Here is an 18,866-nt window from a genome sequence, read left to right on the forward strand (position 1 = left end):
AGGGGCTATAAGGGTATAGGGTATGGGGGCTATAGGGGCTATAGGGATATAGGGAATGGGGGCTATAGGGGCTATAAGGGTATAGGGTATGGGGGCTATAGGGGCTATAGGGATATAGGGTATGGGGGCCATAGGGGCAGGGGCTGTAGGGGATATGGGGTAAGGGGGCTATAGGGTCTATAGGGGTAGAGGGTATGGGGGCTATAGGAGTATAGAGGTATAGGGTATGGGGGCTATAGGGCTATAGGGATATAGGGTATGGGGGCCATAGGGGCTATAGGGGTATAGGGTATGGGGGCCATAGGGGTATGGGGGCCATAGGGGCTATAGGGATATAGGGTATGGGGGCTATAGGGGCTATAGGGGTATAGGGTATGGGGGCCATAGGGGTATAGGGTATGGGGGCTATAGGGTCTATAGGGCTATAGGGTCTATAGGGCTATAGGGTATGTGGGGCCATACAGGCAGGGGCTGTAGGGGATGTGGGGTAAGGGGTCTGTAGGGGATGTGGGGGTAAGGGGGCTGTAGGGCAATAGGAGCTATAGGGTATGGGGCTATAGGGGCAGGGGCTGTAGGGGATGTGGGGTAAGGGGGCTGTAGGGCTATAGGGGCTATAGGAGCTATAGGGTATGGGGGCTATAGGGACTATAGGGGTATAGGGTATGGGGCTATGGGGGCAGGGGCTGTAGGGGATGTGGGGTAAGGGGGCTGTAGGGCTATAGGGGCTATAGGGGCTATAGGGTATGGGGGCTATAGGGCCATAGGGGCAGGGGCTGTAGGGGATGTGGGGTAAGGGGGCTGTAGGGCTGTAGGGGCTATAGGAGCTATAGGATATGGGGGCTATAGGGCCATAGGGGCAGGGGCTGTAGGGGATGTGGGGTAAGGGGGCTGTAGGGCTATAGGGGCTATAGGAGCCATGGGACCAGGGGGCTGTAGGAGTGGGCCCTAGACAGATTTGGGGGCTCTAGGGGCGGGGCCTATAGGGCTATAGGGCTGTAGGGGTTACATGTGCAGGGGCTATAGGGGCTATAGGGGATGTGTGGGGTATTTGGGGGCTGCTTTGGGGGCTGCTTGGGCAGTTTTGGGGCTGTTTAGGGGCTCTTTTTGGGGCTGCTTGTTTTGGGGGGCTGCTTGTTTTGGGGGGCTGATTTTGGGGAGGCTGTTTGTTTTTGGGGGCGCTGTTTTGCGGCTGTTTGTTTTTGGGGCTGGTTTTGGGGGGCTGCTTGTTTTGGGGGGCTGATTTTGGGGTCGCTGTTTGTTTTTGGGGGCCTGTTTCTGTCAGTTTTGGGGGGCTGTTTTGCGGCTGGTTTATTTTGCAGCCGTTTGTTTTTGGGGCTGGTTTTGGGGTGCTGTTTGTTTCAGGGTGCTGTTTGTTTTGGGGGGGCTATGTTTGGGCCACTTTTGGGGTGCTGTTTCTGGGGCCTGGTTTTAGGGGCCAGGGTTTTAGGGTTGTTCGGGACAGTTTTTGGGGCTGTTTTGGGCTGGTTTTGGGGGGGCTGTTTGTTTTCGGGGGGGGCTGTTTTGGGGGACTGTTTTTGAGGGGGCTGTTTTTGGGGGCGGTTTGTTTTGGGGGGCTATTTGTTTTCGGGGGCTGTTTGTTTCGAGGGTGCTGTTTTTGGGGGGCTGTTTCTTTTAGGGGTGCTGTTTTTGGGGGCCTGTTTGTTTCGGGGTGCTGTTTTTGGGGGGCTGTTTGTTTTCGGGGGTGCTGGTTTTGGGGGACTGTTTCTTTTAGGGGTGCTGTTTCTTTTAGGGGTGCTGTTTTTGGGGGGGCTGTTTGTTTCGGGGTGCTGTTTTTGGGGGGCTGTTTCTTTTAGGGGTGCTGTTTCTTTTAGGGGTGCTGTTTTTGGGGGGCTGTTTGTTTCGGGGTGCTGGTTTTGGGGTGCTGGTTTTGGGGGGCTGTTTGTTTCGGGGTGCTGTTTTTGGGGGGCTGTTTGTTTCGGGGGTGCTGTTTTTGGGGGGCTGTTTCTTTTAGGGGTGCTGTTTTTGGGGGGCTGTTTGTTTCGGGGGTGCTGTTTTTGGGGGGCTGTTTCTTTTAGGGGTGCTGTTTTTGGGGGTGCTGTTTTTGGGGGGCTGTTTCTTTTAGGGGTGCTGTTTTTGGGGGGCTGTTTGTTTTCGGGGGTGCTGTTTCTTTTAGGGGCGCTGTTTTTGGGGGGCTGTTTCTTTTAGGGGTGCTGTTAGTTTGGGGGGGCCCCGTGCCCGCCCCGTGCCGGGGGCTCCGTGGGCTCCCCCTGACCCCCCTCTCCGCAGGGGGGGCCGGATTTGGGGGCGTCCCCGGGGGGGGTGGGGGCCGTGCTGCGGACCCTGCTGGGGGACCCCGGGGACCCCCTCGGGCCCATCGCCCCCACCCCCAGGTGAGGGGGCTCAGGGGGGAGGTTTGGGGGGAACTGGGGGGTCCTGGGGGGGGTTTGGGGTGCTGTGGGGGTTTAGGGGGTCTGGGGATTATTTGGGGGCACCTGGGGGGGTTGGAGGCCTTGGGGAGCTGTTTGGGGTGCCGGGGGTATGGGGGGGGGATTTGGGGGGCTCAGGGGGGTCCAAGGGGTGCTGGGGGCAGTTTGGGGGTGCCCCTAGCGCCCCAAAAACTCCGTGTCCCCCCCACCCCAGCGGCCTGGCCAGCATTGCCCGCACGCTGAGCGTCCAGCAGCGCTACTGGGGCTGCCTGCAGAGCTTCGGTGAGGGGAACCCCGAAATCCCGGGGGCACCCCGAGATCCCACAGGGACCCTGAAATCCCGGGGGACCCCCAAAATCCCGCAGGGACACCTCAAAATCCCAAAGGGGAGCCCAGGAATCTGAGGAGGCACCCTGAAATCCCACAGCGACCCCCACAAATTCCACAGGGACCCCGAAATCCCAGAGGGGGCCCGAAATCTGAGGGAGGACCCCGAAATCCCACAGGAACACCCGAAACGCTGGGGGGACCCCGAAATTCCACAGGGGCACCCCGAAATCCTGGGGGCACCCCAAAATCGCGGGGGGGCACCCCAAAATCCCAAAGGGACTCCAAAATCCGAGGGGACTTCAAAATCCCAAAGGCACACCCCGAAATCCCACAGGAACACCCCAAAATCTCGGGGGCACCCTAAAATCCTGGGGACAGCCCAAAATCTGAGGAGGGACCCCAAAATCCCACAGGGACACCCTGAAATCCCAAAAGGACATCCTAAAATCCCACAGGGACACCCCAGAATCCTGGGTTGGGGAGGGGAGCCCTTTGAACCCCCCAAAACTGAGCCCAGGCTTTGGGGGGTGCGCTAGGCCCGGTTGCTAAGGTCTCACCTTGGTTGCTAGGCCGCCATATTGGCTCGCCGCCATCTTGGTTTCCCTCAGAGACCCCCCCCAGACACCCCCAAAACCCACTCAGACACCCCAAAACCCCTCCAAAAACCCCCAAACCCCCTCAGACACCTCCAAAACCTCTCCAAAAACCGAAAACCTTCCCAAAAACTGCCCCCTAAAACCCCAAACCCCCCGAGACACCCCAAAACTCCTCCAGACACCCCAAAACTCCTCCAGGCACCCCTAAACCCCTCCAAAAACCAAAAACCTTCCTCAAAACTGCAAAACTGCCCCCCAAAACCCCAAATACCCCTCAGACACCCCAAAACTCCTCCAGGCATCCCTAAACCCCTCCAAAAGCCCCTAAACCCCCTCAGACACCCCGAAACCTCTCCAGGCACCCCAAATACCCCTCAGACACCCCAAAAGCCCCTCAGGGACCCCCAGAACCTTCTCAAGGAACCCCAAAGTTTTGGGGGGGGCATATTTGGGGTGCCTCCCCTGAGGAGACCCCCCCACACAGAGAGCGAGGAGGAGGAGGAGGAAGAAGAAGAGGAAGAGGAGGCAGAAGCTGGGGAGGAGGAAGAGCAGGAGGATGAGGATGAAGCTGAGGAGGAGGAGGAGGAGGAGGAGCAGGATGGGGAGGGGAACCCCCTGGAGCCCCCCCCAGAGCCCTCGAGCAGAGCCCGGGTGGGGCTGGTGTACGACCCCCGCATGGAGGAGCACAGGAACACCTGGGACAGGTGAGGGACAAGGGACAGGTGAGGGACACAGGGACACAGGGACAGGTGAGGGGGGACACCTGGGACAGGTGAGGGACACAGGGACAGGTGAGGGACACAGGAACACCTGGGACAGGTGAGGGATACAGGGACACCTGGGACAGGTGAGGGACACAGGGACACAGGGACAGGTGAGGGACACAGGGACACCTGGGACAGGTGAGGGACACAGGGACAGGTGAGGGGCACAGGGACACCTGGGACAGGTGAGGGGCTCGGGGACACCTGGGACAGGTGAGGGACACAGGGACAGGTGAGGGGGGGACACCTGGGACAGGTGAGGGGGGGACACAGGGACAGGTGAGGGGGGAACACCTGGGACAGGTGAGGGACACAGGGACAGGTGAGGGGGGACACAGGAACACCTGGGACAGGTGAGGGACACAGGGACAGGTGAGGGACACAGGGACAGGTGAGGGGGGGACACCTGGGACAGGTGAGGGGGGACACAGGAACACCTGGGACAGGTGAGGGACACGGGGACACAGGGACAGGTGGGGGGGGGACACCTGGGATAGGTGAGGGACACAGGGACACCTGGGACAGGTGAGGGGCTCAGGGACACCTGGGACAGGTGAGGGACACAGGGACAGGTGAGGGACACAGGGACACCTGGGACAGGTGAGGGACACCTGGGACAGGTGAGGGGGGACACAGGAACACCTGGGACAGGTGAGGGACACAGGGACAGGTGAGGGGCACAGGGACACCTGGGACAGGTGACGGACACAAGGGACACCTGGGACAGGTGAGGGGGGAACACCTGGGACAGGTGAGGGACACCTGGGACAGGCGAGGGGGGGACAGAGGGACACCTGGAATAGGTGACGGGGGACACAGGGACAGGTGGGGGACACAGGGACAGGTGAGGGACAGAGAGACACCTGAGACAGGTGAGGGAAGGGCTGGGACACACTTGTGACATCTGTCCTGGGGATATTTTTGGGGTGATTTTGGGGTTCATTTTGGGGTTATTTTGTGTGTTACATTCCAGCCACCACCCCGAGTCCCCGCAGCGGCTGCCCCGGGGGTGGTTTTGGGGTTATTTTGGGGTGATTTTGGGGTTATTTTGGGTTCATTTTGGGGTGATTTTGTGTGTTTTTATCACAGCCATCACCCCGAGTCCCCGCAGCGGCTGCCCCGGGGGATGTTTTGGGGATATTTTTAGGGTCATTTTGGGGTGATTTGGTGTGTTTTGTGGCAGCCACCACCCCAAGTCCCCGCCGCGCCTGCCCCGGGTCCTGCAGCGCCTGCCCCGGGGGTGGTTTTGGGGATATTTTTAGGGTTATTTTGAGGTGATTTTGGGGTTCATTTTGGGGTTATTTTGTGTGTTTTTATCACAGCCACCACCCCGAGTCCCCGCAGCGGCTGCCCCGGGGGATGTTTTGGGGATATTTTTAGGGTCATTTTGGGGTGATTTCAGGTTGTTTTGTGTATTTTATCACAGCCATCACCCCGAGTCCCCGCAGCGGCTGCCGCGGGTGCTGCAGCGGCTGCAGGAGCTGGGGCTGGCCCAGCGCTGCCTCCCCGTGCCCGCCCGGCCCGCCAGCCACCGCCAGCTGCGCGCCTGCCACACGTGAGGGACACCGGGGACACCAAGGGGGGCTCATGGGGGGATCTGGGGGGGTCACGGGGGTCCCCTTGGGATGGTCCTGGGGGGTCATGAGGGGTCAGGAGGGCTCTGGGGGGGTCATGGGGGGTCTGGGGGGCTCATGGGAGGGGTCACGTGCGGGTCTGGGGGGACATGGGGATCGTGGGGATGTCCTGGGGGGGGGACATGGGGGGTTCTGGGGGGTCCTGGAGGGTTCTGGGGGGTCATGGGGGTCATCTTGGGGTGGTCCTGAGGGGTCCCATGGGAATCATGGGGGGTCTGGAGGGATATGGGGGGATCATGGAGGGTCAAATGCAGAGGCCTGGGGGGTTCTGGGGGTGTCATTGGGGGGTCTGGGGGGTCCAGATGGAGACATGGGGGGTCCTTGGGGGGGGCTCTGTCTGTGTTGGGGTGTCCCTGTTTTGGGGTATCCCCGGCTGTTTGGGGTGTCCCTGTTTTGGGGTATCCCTGTCTGTGTGTTTGGGGTGTCCGTGTCTGTGTTGGGGTATCCCTGGCTGTGTTTCAGGGTGTCCCTGGCTGTGTTTGGGGTCTCCCTGTGTTTGGGGTCTCCCTGTCTGTGTTTGGGGTGTCCCTGTCTGTGTTTTGGGGTGTCCCTGTGTGTGTTTTGGGGTGTCCCTGTGTGTGTTGGGGTGTCCCTGTGTTTGGGGTCTCCCTGTCTGTGTTTGGGGTCTCCCTGTCTGTGTTTGGGGTATCCCCGGCTGTGTTTGGGGTCTCCCTGTCTGTGTTTGGGGTATCCCCGGCTGTGTTTCAGGGTGTCCCTGTCCGTGTTTGGGGTATCCCTGGCTGTGTTTGGGGTGTCCCTGGCTGTGTTTGGGGCGTCCCTGTTTTGGGGTGTCCCTGTCTGTGTTGGGGTGTCCCCGGCTGTGTTGGGGTATCCCTGTCTGTGTTGGGGTGTCCCCGGCTGTGTTGGGGTGTCCCTGTCTGTGTTGGGGTGTCCCTGTGTTGGCGTGTCCCCGGCTGTGTTGGGGTGTCCCCGTGCGTGTTTCAGGCTGTCCCTGTCCGTGTTTAGGGTGTCCCTGTCCGTGTTTGGGGTCTCCCTGTTTGTGTTTGGGGTGTCCCCGTGCGTGTTTCAGGCTGTCCCCGGCTGTGTTGGGGTGTCCCTGTCCGTGTTTCAGGCTGTCCCTGTGTTTGGGGTGTCCCCGTGTGTGTTGGGGTGTCCCTGTGTTGGGGTGTCCCCGTGTGTGTTTGGGGTGTCCCCGCGTGTGTTTCAGGCTGTCCGTGTCCGTGTTTGGGGTGTCCCCGTGTGTGTTTGGGGTATCCCTGTCCGTGTTTGGGGTGTCCGTGTCCCTGTGTTGGGGTGTCCCCGTGTGTGTTGGGGTGTCCCTGTGTTGGGGTGTCCCCGTGCGTGTTTGGGGTGTCCCTGTCCGTGTTTCAGGCTGTCCCTGTCTGTGTTTGGGGTGTCCCTGTGTTGGGGTGTCCCTGTGTGTGTTTGGGGTGTCCCTGTGTTTGGGGTATCCCTGTCTGTGTTGGGGTGTCCCTGTCTGTGTTGGGGTGTCCCTGTCCGTGTTTGGGGTGTCCCTGTGTTGGGGTGTCCCTGTCCGTGTTTGGGGTGTCCCTGTGTTGGGGTGTCCCCGTGTGTGTTTGGGGTGTCCCCGCGCGTGTTTCAGGCTGTCCGTGTCCCTGTGTTGGGGTGTCCCCGTGTGTGTTTGGGGTGTCCCTGTGTTGGGGTATCCCTGTCTGTGTTTGGGGTGTCCCTGTGTTGGGGTATCCCTGTCTGTGTTGGGGTGTCCCCGTGCGTGTTTCAGGCTGTCCATGTCCGTGTCCCTGTGTTGGGGTGTCCCCGGCTGTGTTGGGGTGTCCCCGCGCGTGTTTCAGGCTGTCCCCGTGTCCCGCAGGCGCTCCCACGTGCGGGCTCTGTCCCGTGTCGCGGCTCTGTCCCCGCGGGAGCTGCGGGCGCTGTCCCAGCGCTATCCCAGCCTCTTCCTGTGCCCGCGCTCCTTCCGCGCCGCCCGCCTGGCCGCGGGGGGGGCGTGCGCGGCCGCGGGGGCCGTGCTGGGGGGGCAGGTGCGGAAACGGGGGGGCAAATGGGGGGGAAAAATGGGGGGCAAATGGGGGGGGACAGGGGGCTGTGATGGGGGGGCAGGTGCGGAAACGGGGGGGAAAAATGGGGGGGCAAATGGGGGGCAAATGGGGGGGGACAGGGGGCTGTGATGGGGGGGCAGGTGCGGAAACGGGGGGGGCAAATGGGGGGGGACAGGGGGGCAAATGGGGGCGGCAGGGGAGGAAACGGGGGGGGGGACAGGGAGGCAAATGGGGGCAAATGGGGGGGGACAGGGGGGCAAATGGGGGGGGGACAGGGGGCCGTGCTGGGGGGGCAGGGGAGGAAACGGGGAGGGTGGGACGGGGGGGCAAATGGGGGGGGACAGGGGGCCGTGATGGGGGGGCAGGTGGGCAAAAGGGGGGGACAGGGGGGCACAGGGGGCCGTGCTGGGGGGCGGGTGAGGAAACGGGGGGGGACAGGGGGGCAAATGGGGGCAAATGGGGGGGGACAGGGGGGCAAATGGAGGGGGACGGGGGGGCAAATGGGGGGGACGGGGGGGCAAATGGGGGCGGCAGGGGGGGCACAGGGGGCTGTGATGGGGGGGCAGGTGGGCAAAAGGGGGGGCAAATGGGGGGGGAACAGGGGGCCGTGCTGGGGAGGCAGGTGAGGAAACGGGGGGGGCAAATGGGGGGGGGACAGGGGGCCATGCTGGGGGGACAGGTGAGGAAACGGGGGGGGGACAGGGGGGCGCATGGGGGGGCAGATGGGCAAACTGGGGGGGGCAAATGGGGGGGGGACAGGGGGCCGTGCTGGGGGGGCAGGTGGGCAAAAGGGGGGGGGGACAGGGTGGGCAGGGGGGCATGGGACGGACAGGGGGGCACGGGGGGCACAGAGAGGGGGCAAAGGGGGCGGTGCTGGGGGGGCAGGTGGGCACAGGGGGGCACAGGGGGCAAAGGGGAGGGCAAAGGGGCCGTTCGGGGGGGGCACGGGGGGAGCTGAGCCATGGGGGGCATAGGGGGGTCTGGGGGTTTTGGGGTGCTGCCCCATCACCCCAATGGGTGGGGCTCCATCACCCACCCGGTGGGCATGGGGGGCACGAGGGGCTCGGGGGGCTCAGGGGGGCAAAGCGGGAACGGGGGGTACCGGGGGGAAAAGGGGGGGGCACGGGGGGGTCTGTGGGTCTGAGCCCTGCTGGGCCCCCCCGGTCCCGCCGGGGTTTGGGGGGGCACGGGGGGGTCAGGGGTGTCTCAAAGGGGTTTGGGGGTGTCTGTAGGGATTTGGGCGTCACAGTGGGATTTGGGGGTACCAGTGGCGTTTGGATCTCTGTGGGGTTTAGGAGGATCCCTGGTTTTGGGGTCTGATGAGGTTTGGGGGGATCTCCGTGGGGTTTGGGGGTGCCAGTGGGATCTGGGGGAGCTCTGGGGAGTTCGGGGCTCACAGGGGGTTCGGGGGTCCCAGCGGGGTTCGGGGATCCCCGTGGGGCTGTGGGGTCCCCAGCGGGGCTCGGGGGTCCCAGCGGGATTCTGGGGTCCCCAGCGGGGTTCTGGGGTCCCCAGCGGGGCTCGGGGGTCCCAGCGGGATTCTGGGGTCCCCAGCGGGGTTCGGGGGTTCCCGGCAGGGTTCGGGGGTTCCCGGCGGGGTTCGGGGGTGCCCCTGACGCCCCCGGTGCCCCCCAGGTGCGCTCGGCTCTGGCCGTGCTGCGCCCCCCAGGGCACCACGCCCGGCCGGGCTCCGCCGGGGGCTTCTGCCTCTTCAATAACGCGGGGGTGGCGGCGCGGCACGCGCAGAGCCTGGCGGGGACCCCCCTCAGGTACGGGGGGAACAACGGGGGAGCCCCTCGGGTACGGGGGGAACGGGGCCGGGGGAGCCCCCTGGGGTACAGGGAGAATGGGGGAACCCCCTCAGGTACGGGGGGAACGGGGGAGCCCCTCGGGTACAGGGGGAACGGGGCTGGGGGAGCCCCCTGGGGTACAGGGAGAATGGGGGAACCCCCCTCGGGTATGGGGAGCTGGGCTGGGAACCCCTCGGGTACGGGGGGAACGGGGCTGGGGGAGCCTCTCGGGTATGGGGGGAACGGGGGAACCCCTCGGGTATGGAGGGAACAGGGGAGCCCCCTCAGGTACAGGGGGAGCGGGGCTGGGGGCTCCCCTCGGGTATGGGGGGCTGGGGGATCCCCTCAGGTACGGGGGGAGCGGGGCTGGGGGAGCCCCCTGGGGTACAGGGGGAAGGGGGGAGCCCCCTCAGGTACGGGGGGAATGGGGCTGGGGGAGCCCCTCAGGTACGGGGGGCTGGGGGATCCCCTCAGGTACGGGGGGAACGGGGGAGCCCCTCGGGTATGGGGGGAACAGGGCTGGGGGCTCCCCTCAGGTATGGGGGGAGTGGGGCTGGGGGAACCCCTCGGGTATGGGGGGAATGGGGCGGGGGCTCCCCTCGGGTATGGGGGGAATGGGGCGGGGGCTCCTCTCAGGTACGGGGGAAATGGGGCTGGGGGCTCCCCTCGGGTATGGGGGGAATGGGGGAGCCCCCTGGGGTATGGGGGCTGGGGACCCCTTGGATATTGGGGGAACAGGGGAACCCCTCGGGTATGGGGGACCCTCCTCAGGTATGGGGGGAACGGGGCTGGGGGATCCCCTCGGGTATGGGGGGCTGGGGGACTCTCTCAGGTATGGGGGACCCCCCTCGGATACGGGGGGCTGGGGACCACCCTCAGGTACAGGGGGACCCCTCCTCAGGCATGGGGAGCTGGGGGATCCCCCTCAGGTAAGGGGAGACCCCTCAGGTATGGGGGGCTGGCCTGGGGAACCCCCTCATGTATGAGAAACCCCTCAGGCACGGGGGTCTGGGGGCTCGGGACCCCCTCGGGTACAGGGACCCCCTTTGGACACGGGGGTTTGGGGTTCTGGGGACCCCCTGGTGCCCCCCCAAACCCCCCCGTGCCCCCAGGGTGCTGATCCTGGACTGGGACATTCACCACGGCAACGGCACCCAGGAGATCTTCGAGGAGGACCCCAGGTGGGGAGGGGTTTGGGGGTACCCAGGGGGGTTTGGGGGTACCCAGGTGCGTTTGGGGTAACCAGGGGGGGGTTTGGGGGTACCCAGGGGGGTTTGGGGTAACCAGGGGGGGTTTGGGGGTGTCCTGGGGGGTTTGGGGTGCTGGAGGATGTTGGGGTCTGGGGGGGGTTTGGGGGTACCCAGGTGGGTTTGGGGTGCTGGGGGGGTTTGGGTTCAGGTTGCTGGGGGTCTTTGGGGGTCTCCAGGGAGTTTGGGATCCAGGGGGAGGTTGGGGTGCCCTGGAGGGATTTGGGGTCTGCAGGGGGGGGATTGGGATGTTGGGGGGGCTTGAGGTCGGTTTTGGGGTCCCTGGGTTTGTTTTGGGGCTCTCTGGGTCAGTTCCGGGGTCCCAGGGTTGGTTCTGGGGTCCCAGGGTCAGTTCTGGGCTCCCTGGTTGGTTTTGGGGTCGGCTCTGGGGTCCCTGGTTGGTTTTGGGGTCAGTTTTGGGGTCACTCTGGGGTCTCCTCCTGGCTCCCGGCCCCGTCCCGCAGTGTGCTGTCCCTGTCCCCACAGTGTCCTGTACCTGTCCCCTGTCCCACAGTGTCCTGTCCCTGTCCCCGCAGTGTCCTGTCCCTGTCCCCACAGTGTCCTGTACCTGTCCCCTGTCCCACAGTGTCCTGTCCCTGTCCCCACAGTGTCCTGTCCATGTCCCATGTCCCCACAGTGTCCTGTCCCTGTCCCACAGTGTGCTGTCCCTGTCCCCGCAGTGTCCTGTACCTGTCCCCTGTCCCCACAGTGTCCTGTCCCCTGTCCCCGCAGTGTCCTGTACCTGTCCCCTGTCCCCGCAGTGTCCTGTCCCCTGTCCCACAGTGTCCTGTCCATGTCCCCTGTCCCACAGTGTCCTGTCCATGTCCCCGCAGTGTCCTGTCCCCTGTCCCCACAGTGTCCTGTCCCCTGTCCCCGCAGTGTCCTGTACCTGTCCCCTGTCCCCACAGTGTCCTGTACCTGTCCCCGCAGTGTCCTGTACCTGTCCCCGCAGTGTCCTGTCCATGTCCCCTGTCCCCGCAGTGTCCTGTCCCCTGTCCCCGCAGTGTCCTGTCCATGTCCCCTGTCCCCGCAGTGTCCTGTACGTGTCCCCGCAGTGTCCTGTACCTGTCCCCTGTCCCACAGTGTCCTGTACCTGTCCCTGTCCCCGCAGTGTCCTGTACCTGTCCCCTGTCCCCGCAGTGTCCTGTACGTGTCCCTGCGTGTCCCCACAGTGTCCTGTACGTGTCCCCTGTCCCCACAGTGTCCTGTACCTGTCCCCTGTCCCCGCAGTGTCCTGTCCATGTCCCCTGTCCCCGCAGTGTCCTGTACCTGTCCCCGCAGTGTCCTGTACGTGTCCCTGTCCCCGCAGTGTCCTGTACCTGTCCCCACAGTGTCCTGTCCCCTGTCCCTGCAGTGTCCTGTACGTGTCCCTGTCCCCACAGTGTCCTGTCTCCTGTCCCCGCAGTGTCCTGTCCCCTGTCCCCTGTCCCACAGTGTCCTGTCTGTGTCCCCTGTCCCCACAGTGTCCTGTACGTGTCCCTGCGTGTCCCCACAGTGTCCTGTACCTGTCCCTGTCCCCGCAGTGTCCTGTACGTGTCCCTGCACCGCCGTGACGGTTCCTTCTTCCCGGGGGGCCCGGGGGGGTCCCCGTGGCGCCGGGGGAGGGGCCCCGGCCGCGGCTTCACCCTCAACGTGGCCTGGGGGGGGCCCCGCGTGGGGGACCCCGAGTACCTGGCGGCGATGGCGCGGCTGCTGCTGCCCGTGGCGTGCGAGGTGACAATGGGGACACGGCTGTGGGGTTATTGGGGTCGTTTGGGGGCTGCTGCTGCCCGTGGCATGCGAGGTGGGAACGGGGTTGGGGGCATTTGGGATTTTATTGGGGGTTATTGGGGGTCATTTGGGGTTTGATTTGGGGTTATTGGGGGCTGCTGCTGCCCGTGGCATGCCAGGTGACAATGGGGACACGCCTTTGGGGTTTGGGGTCATTTGGGGTTATTGGGGGTTTATTTGGGGTTTTATTTGGGGTTATTTGGGGTCATTTGGGGTTATTTGGGGTTTTATTTGGGGTTATTTGGGGCTTGGGGGCTGCTGCTGCCCGTGGCGTGCGAGGTGGGAATGGGGATTGGAGTTATTTGGGGTTATTTGGGATTATTTGGGGTTTTATTTGGGGTCATTTGGGGTTTGGGGGCTGCTGCTGCCCGTGGCATGCCAGGTCAGAATGGGGACACGGCTTTGGGGTCGTTTGGGGTTTGGGATTATTTGAGGTTTGGGGTTTGGGCCTTGGGCATTGGGGTTATTTGGGGTTATTTGGGGTTTCGGGTTTGGGGTTATTTGGGCTTTGGGGTTTGGGGACTCGTGCTGCTCGTGGCATGCCAGGTCAGAATGGGGTTTGGGGTTTGGAGGGCTTTGGGGCTGATTTGGGCTTTGGGGCTGATTTGGGCTTTGGGGGTGGGCTTTGGGGTTTGGGGCTGGTTTGGGGTTTGGGGGCTGGTGCTGCCCGTGGCGTGCCAGGTCAGAATGGGGACACAGGAGTGGGTTTGGGGGGAGCTGGGGGGGTTTGGGGGGCTCTGGGGAGGTTTGGGGTTTGGGGCTGGGGTGTGGGGGGTGGGGTTTGGGGTCTTGGGTTTGGGGTTTGGGGTTTGGGGTCTGGGGCTGGTTTGGGGTTTGGGGGTGGGGTTTCGGGGTGGGTTTTGGGGTCTGGGGCAGATTTGGGGTTTGGGGGCTGGGGCCGGTTGGGGTTTGGGGCTGGATTGAGATCTGGGCTTTGGGGTTCCGGTCTAGTTTGGGGCTGGGTCTCTGTGGGAGGGGTGGGACCCTCTGGGGGGGCCAGGTATCTCTGGGGAGGGGGCTCTGGGTCTGTTTGGGGGGGATTTGGGTTTGGGGGATTTGGGTTTGGGGGCTCTGGGTCAGGGTCCTGTCCCTTTTTGGGGGGCTGGGTCCCTCGGGGGGGTTCTGGAGGGGTTTGGGATTGTTTGGGGGGGGCTGTCTGGGGTTCCTTTGGGGGGCTGGGGGGGTCAGGGTTGTTTGGGGGGGTCTGGCTGTGGTTTAAGGGTGGGGGGGACCCTTTTTGGGGCTCTTGGGTTCACTTTGGGGTTGGGGTCCCGTGGGGGGTCCCGGTTCCCTTTGTGGGGGTCCCTGTTCCCTTTGGGGGTGTCCCTGTTCCCTTTGGGGGTGTCCCTGTTCCCTTTGGGGGGTCCCTGCTCCCTTTGGGGGGTCCCGGTTCCCTTTGGGGGTCCCTGCTCCCTTTGGGGGGGGATCCCTGCTCCCTTTGGGGGGGTCCTGGCTCCCTTTGGGGATCCCTGCTCCCTTTGGGGGTCCCAGTTCCCTTTGGGGGTGTCCCAGCTCCCTTTGGGGGTCCCGTTTCCCTTTGGGGGGTCCCGGTTCCCTTTGGGGGTCCCTGCTCCCTTTGGGGGTGTCCCAGCTCCCTTTGGGGGTCCCTGTTCCCTTTGGGGGGGTCCCTGTTCCCTTTGGGGGGGTCCCTGCTCCCTTTGGGGGTCCCGGCTCCCTTTGGGGGTGTCCGTGCCCCCCGTTTGGAGCTGTTGGGGCCCCCCCTGACTCTGTGCCCCCCCAGTTCGGGCCGGAGCTGGTTCTGGTCTCGGCCGGGTTCGACGCGGGCCGGGGGGACCCCCTGGGGGGGTGCCTGGTGTCCCCCCAGACCTTCGGCCTCATGACCCACATGCTGGGGGGGCTGGCGGGGGGGCGCCTGGTGCTGCTGCTCGAGGTGAGGGGGTCTGGGGGGTCCCGGGGGGGCCAGAGGGGCTGGGGTGGTCTGGGGGTCCCTTTGGGGGAGGAGGGGGCACTGGGGGGGCTGCTTGGGGGGATGGGGGGGTGGGGGTCTCTCATCCCGGGGGTCTCTGGGGGTCTCTCGCCCCGGGGGTCTCTGACTCTGGGGGTCTCTGCCCGAGGGTCTCTGTCTGGGGGTCTCTGACCGGGGGTCTCTGGGGGTCTCTGACCGGGCGTCTCTGACTCTGGGGGTCTCTGTCCTTGGGGGTCTCAGCCCAGGGGTCTCTGACTCTGGGGGGTCTCTGACTGGGGGTCTCTCACCCCGGGGGTCTCTGGGGAGTCTCTGTCCTTGGGGGTCTCTGGGGGTCTCTGTCTGGGGGTCTCTCACCCCAGGGGTCTCTGGGGGTCTCTAAGCAGGGGTCTCTGACTGGTGGTCTCTCTCCTTGGGGGTCTCTGAATGAGGGTCTCACCCCAGGGGTCTCTGTCCTGGGGGTCTCTGGGGGTCTCTAACCTGGGGGGTCTCTGTGTCTGGGGGTCTCACACCCTGGGGGTCTCTAACTGGGGATCTCTGTCCCGGGGGTCTCTGGTGGTCCCTGTCCTTGGGGGTCTCACCCCAGGGGTCTCTGACTGGGGGTCTCTGTCCTTGGGGGTCTCTGGGTGTCTCTGTCCTTGGGGGTCTCACCCCAGGGGTCTCTGACCTGGGGGTCTCTGGGGGTCTCACAGGGCGGGTACAACCTGGCGGTGACAGCGGAGGGGGTGGGGCAGTGCCTGGGGGTCCTGCTCGGGGACCCCCCCACGCTGCCCCCCCCCGGGACCCCCCAGCCCTCGGCTCTGAGGGCCCTGGGCCGGACCCTGCGAGCGCAGAGGGGCAGCTGGAGCTGCCTGCGCCTGCCCCGCGGTGAGACCCCTCCCCAAATAACCCGGGACCCCCAAACCCCGCCCCAAATCCCCCAAACCCCGCCCCAAATCCCCCAAACCCCGCCCCGCAGGGAGACCCCTCCCCAAATAACCCGGGACCGCCAAACCCTGCCCCGCGGGGAGACCCCTCCCCAAATAACCCGGGACCCCCAAACCCTGCCCCGCGGGGAGACCCCTCCCCAAATAACCCGGGACCCCCAAACCCCGCCCCGCGGGGAGACCCCTCCCCAAATCCCCCAAACCCCTCCCCAAATCCCCCAAACCCCTCCCCAAATCCCCCAAACCCCGCCCCAAATACCCCAAACCCCGCCCCGTGGGGAGACCCCTCCCCAAATCCCCCAAACCCCTCCCCAAATCCCCCAAACCCCGCCCCAAATACCCCAAACCCCGCCCCGTGGGGAGACCCCTCCCCAAATCCCCCCAAACCCCACCCCAAATACCCCAAACCCCGCCCCGTGGGGAGACCCCTCCCCACAATAATCTGGGACCCCCCCAAACCCTGCCCCGGGACCTCCAAACCCTGCCCTGCAATGAGACCCCTCCCCAAATACCCCAAACCCCTCCCCAAATACCCCAAACCCTGCCCTACAGTGAGACCCCTCCCCAAATACCCCAAACCCTGCCCCGCGGTGAGACCCCTCCCACAATAACCTGGGACCCCCCCCCCCCCAAACCCTGCCCCGGGACCCACCAGGACCCCCAAACCCTGGCCCAGACCCCCGGGCTCCCCCGAGCCCCCCAACCCTCAGCTCTGACCCCCCCCAAACCCCACCGGGACCCTTCGGGACCCCCCACATCCCCCAACCGACCCCTCCCCCCCCCCCCCAGTTGAGCCCCCCCCGGAGGTCCCCAAGGAGGGGGAGGGCGGCGATGACGTCACAGCGGCCGCCCATGACGTCACGGGCTCGCCCCCCCTGGACGCCGCCATTCGCCGCTTGGGGGCGCTGCAGATCGGGGACGGCCCCGGGGGCGGGGCCAAGGAGGGGCTGGGGGCGGAGTCACCGCCAGGCCCCGCCCCCACCGCAGAGGCCGCGGCCGCGCCCTGCTGGGAGGAGGAGGAGGAGCTGGAGGAGGTGGGGGAGGGGCTGGGGGGTGGGGGAGGGGCTGGGAGGAGGAGGAGGAGCTGGAGGAGGTGGGGGAGGGGCTGGATGAGGTGGGGGCGGGGTTTGGGGAGGGTCTGGGGGAGGGGTTTGGAAGGGTTGAGGCGGGGCCTGGGGGTTTGGGGAGGGGCTGGAGGGGGTTGGGGGGTTTGGGGAGGGGTCTGGGGAGGGATTTGGGGGGGTTTGCGGAGGGGGTTGGGGTTTGGGGCGGGGTCTGGGGGTGTTTGAGGGTTGGGGTTGGGGGAGTTGGGGGAGAAGTTTGGGGAGGGGTCTGGAGGTTTGGGGCAGGGGGCTGGGGGGGTTTGGGGTTTAGGGGAAGGTCTGGGGGGTTTGGGGGAATTTGGGGTTTGAGGAGAGATTTGGGGGGGTTTGGGGAGGGGGTTGGTGGGGATTGAGGTTTGGGGTTTGGGGGTTTGGGGAGGGTCGAGGGGTTGGGGTTTGGGGAGGGGTCTGCAGGTTTAGGGGAGGGGCTGGGTGGGTTTGGGGTTTGGGGAGGGTCTGGGGGTTTAGGGAAGGGGCTGGGGGTGTCTGAGGTTTAGGGGAGGGTCTGGGGGTTTGGGGGTTTGGGGAGGAGGCTGGGGGGGTCTGGGGGGGTTGGGATTTGGGGAGGGGTCTGGCAGGGTTTGGGGGGGTTTGTAGGGAGGGGTTCGAGGGGGATCGAGGTTTGGGGCGAATCTGGGGGAGTTTTTGGGGAGGGGGTTTGGGGGAGGTTTGTGCAGGGGGTTTGGGTTTGGATTAGGTGGATTTGGGGTTGGGTTTGGGGCTGAGGATTTGAGGATGAGGATTTAGGAACTGGGTTTGGGGATGAGGATTTGGGGATGAGGATTTGGAGATGAGGATTTGGAGATGAGGGTTTAGGGCTGGGTTTGGGGCTGGATTTGGGGGAGGATTTGGGTTTGGGGCTGTGGATTTGAGGGGTGGTTTGGGGGCGGATTTGAGGGGGGGATTTGGGGGTGGATTAGAGGGGTGGGTTTGGGGGTTGGCGTTTGGGGGCGGTTTTGGGGCTGGATTTGAGGGGGGGATTTGAGGGGGTGGTTTGCGGGTGGTTTTCGGGCTGGATTTGGGGGTTGGGGTTCGGGGGCGCATTTGGGGCTGGATTTGGGGCTGGGGATGAGGATTTGGGGGTTGGGGTTTGGGGGCAGTTTTGGGTCTGGATTTGGGGGGGGGGTTGGGTCTGGATTTGGAGGTTGAGGATGAGGATTTGGGGCTCGATTTGGGGTGGATTTGGGGTGGATTTGGGGGTTGGGGATGAGGATTTGGGTCTGGATTTGGGGGCGGATTTGGGGCTGGATTTGGGCTGGATTTGGCTCTGGATTTGGGGCTGGATTTGGGCTGGATTTGGGGCTGGATTTGGGTCTGGATTTGAGCTGGATTTGGGGCTGGATTTGGTCCGGATTTGGGCTGGATTTGGGGCTGGATTTGGGGGCGGATTTGGGGCTGGATTTGGGGGAGGATTTGGGCTGGATTTGGGCTGGATTTGGGTCTGGATTTGGTCCGGATTTGGGCTGGATTTGGGCTGGATTTGGGTCTGGATTTGGTCCGGATTTGGGCTGGATTTGGGCTGGATTTGGTCCGGATTTGGGTCCGGATTTGGGCTGGATTTGGTCCGGATTTGGGGTGGATTTGGGCTGGATTTGGGCTGGATTTGGGCTGGATTTGGTCCGGATTTGGGGCTGGATTTGGGGCTGGATTTGGGGTGGATTTGGGCTGGATTTGGGGCTGGATTTGGGGCTGGATTTGGGCTGGATTTGGGGCTGGATTTGGGGCTGGATTTGGGCTGGATTTGGTCCGGATTTGGGCTGGATTTGGGCTGGATTTGGGGTGGATTTGGGGTGGATTTGGGGCTGGATTTGGGGTGGATTTGGGGTGGATTTGGTCCGGATTTGGGCTGGATTTGGGTCCGGATTTGGGCTGGATTTGGTCCGGATTTGGGGCTGGATTTGGGCTGGATTTGGTCCGGATTTGGGGCTGGATTTGGGCTGGATTTGGTCCGGATTTGGGGTGGATTTGGGGTGGATTTGGTCCGGATTTGGGCTGGATTTGGGCTGGATTTGGGCTGGATTTGGGTCTGGATGTGGGCTGGATTTGGGGGTGGATTTGGTCCGGATTTGGGCTGGATTTGGGCTGGATTTGGTCCGGATTTGGGGTGGATTTGGGGTGGATTTGGGCTGGATTTGGGTCTGGATGTGGGCTGGATTTGGGTCTGGATTTGGGCTGGATTTGGGGGTGGATTTGGGTCCGGATTTGGGTCTGGATGTGGGCTGGATTTGGGGGTGGATTTGGGTGGATTTGGTCCGGATTTGGGGTGGATTTGGGCTGGATTTGGTCCGGATTTGGGGGTGGATTTGGGGTGGATTTGGGGTGGATTTGGTCCGGATTTGGGCTGGATTTGGGGGTGGATTTGGGGTGGATTTGGTCCGGATTTGGGGTGGATTTGGGGGTGGATTTGGGGTGGATT

General features: G+C 64.3%; 1 protein-coding gene across 1 annotated transcript in view; it reads left to right on the plus strand.

The window, feature by feature from the left end:
* HDAC6 (histone deacetylase 6) overlaps positions 1 to 18,866 on the plus strand; it is a 44,948-nt gene that overhangs the window by 21,016 nt on the left and 5,066 nt on the right. The window contains exons 14-24 of the mRNA XM_066570346.1: positions 2,248 to 2,351; positions 2,602 to 2,669; positions 3,798 to 4,017; positions 5,504 to 5,632; positions 7,504 to 7,672; positions 9,326 to 9,459; positions 10,593 to 10,661; positions 12,251 to 12,440; positions 14,239 to 14,388; positions 15,114 to 15,288; positions 16,137 to 16,381. Of these exons, the coding sequence (XP_066426443.1) occupies positions 2,248 to 2,351; positions 2,602 to 2,669; positions 3,798 to 4,017; positions 5,504 to 5,632; positions 7,504 to 7,672; positions 9,326 to 9,459; positions 10,593 to 10,661; positions 12,251 to 12,440; positions 14,239 to 14,388; positions 15,114 to 15,288; positions 16,137 to 16,381 (1,653 nt within the window). The remainder of the gene's footprint in view (positions 1 to 2,247; positions 2,352 to 2,601; positions 2,670 to 3,797; positions 4,018 to 5,503; positions 5,633 to 7,503; positions 7,673 to 9,325; positions 9,460 to 10,592; positions 10,662 to 12,250; positions 12,441 to 14,238; positions 14,389 to 15,113; positions 15,289 to 16,136; positions 16,382 to 18,866) is intronic.

Source organism: Molothrus aeneus, unplaced genomic scaffold (assembly GCF_037042795.1).
Source record: "Molothrus aeneus isolate 106 unplaced genomic scaffold, BPBGC_Maene_1.0 scaffold_30, whole genome shotgun sequence".
Classification (NCBI taxonomy): Eukaryota; Metazoa; Chordata; class Aves; order Passeriformes; family Icteridae; genus Molothrus; species Molothrus aeneus.